At 46.0% G+C, this 9,983-nt stretch overlaps 1 protein-coding gene across 4 annotated transcripts in view; it reads right to left on the bottom strand.

Annotated features, from left to right (window-relative positions):
* The window catches only part of LOC124015618 (serine/threonine-protein kinase N1-like), a 49,766-nt gene that overhangs the window by 3,939 nt on the left and 35,844 nt on the right, over positions 1 to 9,983 (bottom strand). For all 4 annotated transcript variants that reach the window (XM_046330978.1, XM_046330979.1, XM_046330977.1 and 1 more), the window contains exons 8-20: positions 8,234 to 8,425; positions 7,892 to 8,001; positions 7,571 to 7,714; positions 4,784 to 4,859; positions 4,063 to 4,195; positions 3,859 to 3,946; positions 2,958 to 3,043; positions 2,556 to 2,628; positions 2,366 to 2,457; positions 1,608 to 1,784; positions 1,201 to 1,263; positions 1,011 to 1,087; positions 604 to 746 (exon numbers count right to left, since the gene is read on the bottom strand). In XM_046330978.1, coding sequence (XP_046186934.1) covers positions 604 to 746; positions 1,011 to 1,087; positions 1,201 to 1,263; positions 1,608 to 1,784; positions 2,366 to 2,457; positions 2,556 to 2,628; positions 2,958 to 3,043; positions 3,859 to 3,946; positions 4,063 to 4,195; positions 4,784 to 4,859; positions 7,571 to 7,714; positions 7,892 to 8,001; positions 8,234 to 8,425 — 1,454 coding nt within the window. The remainder of the gene's footprint in view (positions 1 to 603; positions 747 to 1,010; positions 1,088 to 1,200; positions 1,264 to 1,607; positions 1,785 to 2,365; positions 2,458 to 2,555; positions 2,629 to 2,957; positions 3,044 to 3,858; positions 3,947 to 4,062; positions 4,196 to 4,783; positions 4,860 to 7,570; positions 7,715 to 7,891; positions 8,002 to 8,233; positions 8,426 to 9,983) is intronic.

Raw genomic sequence — 9,983 nt, 5'->3', positions numbered from 1 at the left:
TGTGCCTCTGTGTGTTGGACTTCTGTCATTATTACTCATCATTGCCAGCCACGCCTAGTGAGTTGTTACTCTATATTCATTTATGTAACATATGGCTCAAACACACATCACTTTATGTAATATAGACTAAAGTGCTGTATTACCAAAACGCCTTAAAGTATAAATTACTTTAAAGGTGAGGGCTTAACTCATTAAAGGGATTCTCCGGTACTTTTGTGTACTTTTTAGCCAGTAGTTCTGAAAGTGGGCCCCTGAAATGTCCTCTCTCTCGCTCTGCTGTCGGTGCATCATATGCATCTTGCTAGCTGTCACTCATATGGCGAGGGGCTGAAGCTCATTGGTTGAACTCAAATTGCTAGGGGGCTGTACCACTTGAGGGAAAATGGTGCAGCACAGCTTCGTGTCTAATTGAGGTAAGACAGTAATTCTCCTAATTAATGATGTATGAACTACACATTGACACATCCAGCACAAAGCGGGAGGTTTAAAAAATACTTTAGTAGTCGCCAAAGTTCCAGAGAATATCTAAATAATAAGGCTAGATATGTATGGAGTCATATTTGTATAATTCTCTGAAGAGGTTTTTAGAGTCAAGTCTCTTACCTCTCCCACCAGCATCTCATACACCAGTACTCCCAGGCCCCACCAGTCCACTGCCCTGGTGTAGGAGGTGTCTGTCAGAACCTCTGGAGCCAGGAACTCAGGAGTACCACAGAACGTACTGGTCCTGTCCCCATAGCCCATACCTGGGGAAGTAGAGAGAGATCAGGAATGAGACGAAGGGAAGAAAAGAGAAGCAGTGAGAGAGAGGTTGTTGTGAGAGAAAAACGGAGAGAGGAAGGAGAGCGAGAGAGACACAAACTGAGTCACAAATATAGAAAAACATGAGCTCATTAGCAAAAAGAGGCCTCAATAAAAAAAGACTCAAAAGTACTCCAAACTACAACCGCTATGACCTTGCATCCTTACAGAGCTCTGGAGACATGCTGAATAAGTTATAGAGAACATACCCTCTTTGCAGAGCCCGAAGTCTGCGATCTTCACATAGCCCTGTGTATCCAGCAACAAGTTATCGAGTTTAAGGTCCCTGAGGAGGAGGGATGAAGACTAATTCAAAATTGATGGGTACTCTGAGGATGAAGGGGTAGGAGGATGAGAGGGTCATGTGTTCTATGTTTCATGTCTACCCAGAGTACTCACCGGTACACAATCTTATGATCATGAAGAAACTGCAGGCCCAAAACCACACAGGCTGCGTAGAACCTGCAGGACAGACAGACACGTGCACACATAAATAGTCAAGACACACACACACACACACACACACACACACACACACACACACACACACACACACACACACACACACACACACACACACACACACACACACACACACACACACACACACACACACACACACACACACACACACACACACACAACAGTAACAGTAACAGCAGACCATGGATGGATATGAGTACGCATACAGTGTACAACCATATGAACACAAATATACATATCTCAAAGCATGCCTGCTCCTCCCCCATGTTCCGTTACACATTCAGTAGAACACAGAAAACACAGAAATACACAGCGGTACCCACACGGCTCGGGGCTCTGTAAAGACGTCTGCGTGGATGTGCATCATGAGATCACCCCCAGCCGTGTACTCCATGACGAAGCACACATGTTCTGGGGTCTGGAAACATGCAAACAGGTTGACCAGGAAGGGATGGTGGGAGCTGTTCACCGTCTCAAAAATACGCTTCTCACACATCAGACTGAGATGAGAAAGGAGAGGGAAAGAGGAGAGAGGAGAGGGAGAGAGGAGAGAGGAGAGAGAGAGGAGAGGAGAGAGAGAGGAGAGTGAGAGAGGAGAAAGGAGAGGGAAAGAGGAGAGAGGAGAGAGGAGAGAGGAGAGAGGAGAGAGAGGAGAGGGAGATAGAGAGGAGAGTGAGAGAGGAGAAAGGAGAGGGAAAGAGGAGAGAGAGAGAGGAGAGAGGAGAGAGGGAGATGAGGGAGAGAGGAGAGAGGAGAGAGAGAGAGGAGAGAGGAGAGGGAGAGAGAAGACAACAGGAGAAAGAAAGGGGAAGATGATCGAGAGAATGATAGAAGACAACAGGAAAGAAAGAACTGTCTGTCAAGTACAGTATGTAAACACACAGTTAACTTGTACAGTGTATATTTTCACCATGGTTTGTTGCTGATCAGTTTTGTGTTGACAATTTTGTGGCACACTGCATATAAAACTAGACAAGTCATTTCACCATGATGGCGGTCATATATAATGTCAGACAGAGGCATGATATAGTTGGCCTGTGTTCTGTCTTGGCCTGTGTTGCATTCTAGTGTAGATCCATACCTGTCCACTTCGTCCCGCGCCACAATGTCTCCCTTCTTCAGGGCTTTGATAGCGTACACACTGCCTGTCCTCTTGTACTCCGACAACAACACCTGGAAAACACCAGCGGTTCATGTGAATCTCGACCTGAATCCTCTGGATGGAGAACTTCCAAACAAAGGGAGGATATTTCAAATGTGAGGACACATACTTTGCCAAAGTGTCCCCTGCCCAGCACAGCGATCAGCTTGAAGTCCTGCAGACACAGAGGGCCTTTGCTCTGTCTAATACCAGGACACAAAGAAAATAATCATCATCACAATCACTGAAATAGCCTTTACTTTACCATGTTGAATGGTCATCTGCTAGCTGAAGAAACAGGATGCAGTATTATCTGGTGTTTTGTGCCTACCTAGCACTTCTATAGAGAGCATGTTGCTGTGATATATGTCTCTGTGGCTACAGTAACGTGTTGTGGAGGAGGTCAGGTCATGTGGCCATATTGTGAGTGGGCGTGTTTCTCCAGCATCATGCTGTGGGGGCCATATTGTGAGAGGATGTACTCAGGTGTGAGTGTGAGGACACACTGTGCCAACTCTGCATGGTGCTGTACCTGCGCAAGGAACTCGTGGATAGGGTTCTGGTTGGCCGCCCTTGGGCGAGGTCTGGAGGGGACAAGGGCTCGATCACAGGCTGTTCCTGAGTGTAAGAGAAAAAGAGAGACAGAGATAGAAAGATAGAAAGAGGAGAGAGGGATAGATAGAGAGAACGAGGAAGAAGGTGAGAGAGGGAGAAGGAAAAACAGACAGACAGGGCAACAGTAATTCTGTCCCTCATCATTATTAGTAGCCAGTTTCCTGCTGACTGGCTGACTGGCTGCTCAATCCCCTCTCCTCTTTTCCTCGTTCCCTCATTACTGTTAATTAGTTCTCTAAAAACACCAGAGTAACTAATCCAGTAATCCCTCAGCCCCACTGACCATACCATCTGTTACCAAGGCCCTCCCTTCCTCCGCATCTCCCTCCCTCTCCCTCCCTCACTCCCTCTGTCCCTCTCCCTCCCTCTGTCCCTCTCCCTCCCTCACTCCCTCTGTCCCTCTCCTTCCCTCACTCCCTCGGTCCCTCTCTCTCTGTCCTCTCGTGCCAATCATGTTTTACACACTGGGAATCTAACACAGATTGGGCTTTGATCTAATTAAAGCTCCCTCGATCCAATTTGGTCTAATTAGTGTGGATTTCTCCCTTTCCCCTCTTATTGTTACCTCTCTCCTCTCCTTCCTCCCAGGCCCTGCTCTGTCTCGCTCCAGATTCGTCCTAGTCTAATAGTCCAATATGACTGAACCACTGTTTTCTAGTCAAAGGCTTTCTGGAGGGAATGGCCAAAGGGAATGTGATACTACAGAGATGGCTATCAGATGATTATCACTCCATCGCCGCACCCTCCCTCCAATCCCTCCCTACCCCATCCTCCCATCCCTCATCCCTCTCTTCATCCCTCCCTTCTCTTCTTCTCACCAGGTGGGGTGTGTCAACAACGTCTCTCCTGATCTCAGGTCTCGGAGGAGAGTCGCTCTCCAGAGTCAGCTTCTCCACTGAGATCTCCCTACGACCCACACAGAAACACCAGTCAACAGTCTCCCCATGCACAGTATATGTTGTGCTTGCTGTCTGAAGCATTAAAGAGGTATGAGAAAGGCTATCTGTGTGTGTGTACAGTACCCAGAATGTGAGCGTGAGTGTGTGTGTGGGGTGTAGCTGGGAACGTTGTTTCCAGTAGGGATGGCGTTCCTCAGTAGGCGGACCCAGGTGGCGATGTCAACATTCATCTGACGAGCACGCAGGAACGCTTTACCTGCAACATACCCAACACACACATGGCAGTAACCGCAACACACACACAACACAACATAAATACAAGGCAATAAGATATACTGATAAACACAAATCCCCTGAAATGCAATCTATCCTGTTCACGGAGCAAATTTTAACATGGTTTACTCAATCCATTAGGACTGCCCAGATTGCACAGAAGAAGCTTCAACCCCGACACACTCAAGTTGTCATACTCCAAAGCAATAAAACCACCTCAACCCACCAGATGAACCCACAGCACTGCTAATTCCAACACTAGATGGCAATACAGAGCACAGAGAGGTACAAAGTGGGTTCTGGGTGGAGGTTGCATGTAGTCACATATCTAGGACCCCCCTCAATCCTAATGTGACCCATTAGGGGTGAAACACTAAACTGACTGTAGATCAGTATCTAGGGGGCAACTCCATGCTACTCAGTGGGGAAGCAGGTGTGAGCCCTATAGGGATGCTGGGATACATGGAGCCAGGCTTGGCAGCTGCTGACAACATACAGAACAAAATGAGGCTTTATCTAAGACGTTACACATACTAACACAACACACTGTTCTGAGAAAAACCTATCTTACCATGCTGTTTGGAGAAAACCTTCTTTTGTCTCTGCAGTCTTGGGCCTCTCTCTATGACTGGGTTGAAGAACATTACCTGAAATACACACATATCAGTGGAGACTCAGAGGAGAAAGGGGAGGACCATCCAACTCAGTAAATTTAATAAAAATAGTGAAAATTCAAAAAAAGTTATCCTTTTTCGAGAAAACTATACAAAATATATTCACATAACCACATAATTGATTAAAACACACTGCTTTGCAATGAAGGTCTACAGTAGCTTCAACGATGGGTACCACAATCGTCTAGCTGGTAGTTGACTTCAATACAAAACCTAGGAGGCTCATTGTTCTAACCCCATTCCATAGACTTACACAGTAACTATGACAACATCCGGAGGACGTCCTCCAACCTATCCAAGCTCTTGCAGCATTAACTGCAAGATAATTAATCTAGAAAAGCATAAACTACAGCTAGCTAGCACTGCAGTGCCTAATTTTTTTAAACAAATACATTTCTTAAAATGAAGAAGCTACCTAGCAGAGATATTTCATATATTTTTCACTTTCACTTACTTAGCTAGGGAATGCAGCTAGCTAGTTTAGCCTACTTAAACACCCGGCAGACACCAACCAGAGAGGGACACTATGTTCGCTAGCTGGCTATGGCGAACCAACACTGGAACTCTTCCAAGTCAAGGTAAGCTTTTTGTGTTATTCATTTACTACCACCTGTGTCCACCGGTGTAACTGCTAAACTGCTTGCTGACTATACTGTACTGCATGATTGTAGTGGGTTTACTAACACGTTAGTTTTAGTAGCTATGCTGACTCTGACGTTAGTTAATAATGGTGACAATGATGTAGGGTGTGTGTGGCGGTTATGATATGAAGGTTTGGCTTAGAAAGATTTTTTCGCCTGGTCACAGACAGCTGATGTGATTGTTGTACACTGAAGTCCACAAGCGAAGGGAAAGGGTGAGAGGAGGAGAGCACGTGGATGCAAGAAGGAATTATAGCTACAACAATCAAATTATTCACACTGTTTATATGTGGCTGCTATGAAAGTGACCTGTGTTTGCGTGTGATCAGGGGTGCATTCATTCCGCCGATTCTGTTGAAAAGCATTCTTAGACGGAACAAAATGGGGATAAACATATTTGAATTTGTCCAATAGAAACTCGTTTGCAACTGTTGAACTAATGATTACACCCTACATCAGCTAGATGCTGGTAAGAGTGTGCAAAGCGGTATTGAATGTGTCACTGTCTGTCACCTTGATTACTAAAATGTATCTCGACCTGTGCACCTACATTGTAAACTTTCATTCATAGGCTAGGTTGTAGAAATCTTATGATGGATATAAGGAAAATTTGAGAATCATGTAGTAGCCAAAACCTATCAACGTTACATTGAGCTGGGTGAATGGAATATGAATGACAGTCCTCCAATATGCTGTAATTGAAATAAGGCCATGCTCTTAAAAAACAAAAATTGCGTCCTCCCTCATCTTAAATAGCACTGACCGCCAATGACACATACAGTACCAGTCAGAAGTTTGGACACACCTACTCATTCACAGGTTTTTCTTTATTTTTGCTATTTTCTACATTGTAGAATAATAGTGAAGACATCAAAACTATGAAATAACACATATGGAATCATAGTAGTAACCAAAAAAGTGTTAAACAAATCAAAATATATTTTAGATTTTAGATTCTTCAAAGTAGCCACCTTTGCCTTGAGGACAGCTTTGCACACTCTTCTCACACATGCTGAGCACTTGTTGGCTGCTTTTCTTCACTCTGCGGTCCGACTCATCCCAAACCATCTCAATTGGGTCGAGGTCGGGGGATTTGTGGAGGCCATGTCATCTGATGCAGCACTCCATCACACTCTTCTTGGTAAAATAGCCCTTACACAGCCTGGAGGTGTGTGGGTCATTGTCCTGTTGAAAAACAAATGATAGTCCCACTAATCCCAAACCAGATGGGATGGCGTATCGCTGCAGATTGCTTGGTAGCCATACTGGTTAAGTGTGCTTTGAATTCTAAATAGATCACTGACAGTGTCACCAGCAAAGCACCCCCACACCATCACACCTCCTTCATGCTTTACGGTGGGAAATACACTTGAGATCATCCGTTCACCAACACAGAGTCTCACAAAGACACGGCGGTTGGAACTATTTGGACTCCAGACCAAAGGACAAATTTCCACCGGTCTAATGTCCATTGTGTTTCTTGGCCCAAGCAAGTCTCTTCTTATTATTGGTGTCCTTTAGTAGTGGTTTCTTTGCAGCAATTCAACCACGAAGGCCTGATTCACACAGTCTCCTCTGAACAGTTGATGTTGAGATGTGTCTGTTACTTGAACTCTGTGAAGCATTTATTTAGGCTGCCATTTCTGAGGCTGGTAACTCTAATGAACATATTCTCTGCAGCAGAGGTAACTCTGGATCTTCCTTTCCTGTGGCGGTCCTCATAAGAGCCAGTCTCATCATAGCGCTTGATGTTGATTTGTTGAACCCTTTTTTGGTTACTACATGATTCCATATGTGTTATTTCATAGATTTGATGTCTTCATTATTATTCTACAATGTAGAAAATAGTAAAAAGAAAGAAATACCCTTGAATGAGTAGGTGTGTCCAAACTTTTGACTGGTACTGTATAGTATAGTTAAGTATTGAGGAGGGATGTATGTGTTGGTGCGTGTGTGTGCATGTTCACATGTCTCTGTCTGTGTATGCGTGCATGTGTGTATGTGTGTGCATACACGTGTGTATTCAGGGCGGGGTGTGTGTACCTCTGCCAGCAGCAGGCCCTGAGGCTCTAGCTCCAGCTGAACTTTGTGTCTCTGGTTGTCCAGGAAGTCCTCCAGCTTCAGGTACTTGAGAGCACACAGGGAGCGGTAGTCCCTCCAGTACACTGCTATCTCCATCTCCCTGGACTGCGCCGAAACACAGGTCAACACACAAACTGTTTCAACCACAGGTGCACATACACTTCTTTTCACCTTCACTCACTCACACTCACTCACTCACTCACTCACTCACTCACTCACTCACTCACTCACGTGAACATGCACACACACACTCTCTCGTGTTAGTGTAATGTAGTATCTTACTCTTTCCAGTTCTACAGTGAAGGTCTGGTCCCAGGCCTGCTCTCCCACTGTCTTCCAGCACGTCTGTCCCACCACTGTGTTCTCCAGCTTCAACACCGCACTCACCTCCGCTGTTCAACACAATACCATAACACATGTTTAGAAACTCACTACACAACAGAAATGGACAGATATGTGAACCCCCTCCACACACACACACACACACACACACACACACACACACACACACACACACACACACACACACACACACACACACACACACACACACACACACACACACACACACACACACACACACACACACACACACACACACACACACACACACACACATCTTACAGGAGAGTTCGTCGGTCTTGCCGGGGATCCTGAGGCTCATGCTGCTGGTGCTGCGGCTGTAGAGACCACTGAGTTTGAAGGAGCGTCCGTCCCCTGGGATGTAGCAAGGCAAGACCACCGGGGTTCCTCTACTGCGCCCCGGGACCACCTCCAACACCCCCACACAGCCCAGCAGACGCACCTGCAGGGTACCTAGGAGAGAGAGTGAGAGAGAGAGAGTTGATATGTGATGTTTGAGTAGAAGTGAGAGTATCATACCTGGTTCAAAGGGTTTATAACTTCAGCCACTGGATATGGGAGAGATATTCAACTGAATCCATGAGTTTCTGACGAGGTTAGATATAGACAGAGAGGTAGTGAGAGACTATAGAGAGGCTGTAAGAGTCGGTGATAGGGTATGGAGAGGCTGTAAGAGACAGTGATAGGGTATGGAGAGACTGTAAGAGACAGTGATAGGGTATGGAGAGGCTGTAAGAGACAGTGATAGGGTATGGAGAGGCTGTAAGAGTCGGTGATAGGGTATGGAGAGGCTGTAAGAGACAGTGATAGGGTATAGAGAGGCTGTAAGAGACAGTGATAGGGTATGGAGAGGCTGTAAGAGTCGGTGATAGGGTATGGAGAGGCTGTAAGAGACAGTGATAGGGTATGGAGAGGCTGTAAGAGTCAGTGATAGGGTATGGAGAGGCTGTAAGAGACAGTGATAGGGTATGGAGAGGCTGTAAGAGTCGGTGATAGGGTATGGAGAGGCTGTAAGAGACAGTGATAGGGTATGGAGAGGCTGTAAGAGTCAGTGATAGGGTATGGAGAGGCTGTAAGAGACAGTGATACATTATAGAGAGGCTGTAAGAGTCAGTGATAGGGTATAGAGAGGCTGTAAGAGACAGTGATAGGGTATAGAGAGGCTGTAAGAGACAGTGATAGGGTATGGAGAGGCTGTAAGAGACAGTGATAGGGTATGGAGAGGCTGTAAGAGACAGTGATAGGGTATGGAGAGGCTGTAAGAGTCAGTGATAGGGTATGGAGAGGCTGTAAGAGACAGTGATACATTATAGAGAGGCTGTACGTGTCAGTGATAGGGTATAGAGAGACTGTAAGAGACAGTGATAGGGTATAGAGAGGCTGTAAGAGTCAGTGATAGGGTATGGAGAGGCTGTAAGAGTCGGTGATAGGGTATGGAGAGGCTGTAAGAGTCGGTGATAGGGTATGGAGAGGCTGTAAGAGTCAGTGATAGGGTATGGAGAGGCTGTAAGAGTCGGTGATAGGGTATGGAGAGGCTGTAAGAGTCGGTGATAGGGTATGGAGAGGCTGTAAGAGTCAGTGATAGGGTATGGAGAGGCTGTAAGAGACAGTGATAGGGTATGGAGAGACTGTAAGAGACAGTGATAGGGTATGGAGAGGCTGTAAGAGACAGTGATAGGGTATGGAGAGGCTGTAAGAGTCGGTGATAGGGTATGGAGAGGCTGTAAGAGACAGTGATAGGGTATAGAGAGACTGTAAGAGACAGTGATAGGGTATGGAGAGGCTGTAAGAGTCGGTGATAGGGTATGGAGAGGCTGTAAGAGACAGTGATAGGGTATGGAGAGGCTGTAAGAGTCAGTGATAGGGTATGGAGAGGCTGTAAGAGACAGTGATAGGGTATGGAGAGGCTGTAAGAGACAGTGATAGGGTATGGAGAGGCTGTAAGAGACAGTGATAGGGTATGGAGAGGCTGTAAGAGTCAGTGATAGGGTATGGAGAGGCTGTAAGAGAC

This window comes from Oncorhynchus gorbuscha, linkage group LG26 (assembly GCF_021184085.1).
Source record: "Oncorhynchus gorbuscha isolate QuinsamMale2020 ecotype Even-year linkage group LG26, OgorEven_v1.0, whole genome shotgun sequence".
Lineage (NCBI taxonomy): Eukaryota > Metazoa > Chordata > Actinopteri > Salmoniformes > Salmonidae > Oncorhynchus > Oncorhynchus gorbuscha.
Note: the sequence above shows the minus strand (reverse complement) of the source record. Positions and strands in the feature narration are given on the sequence as shown.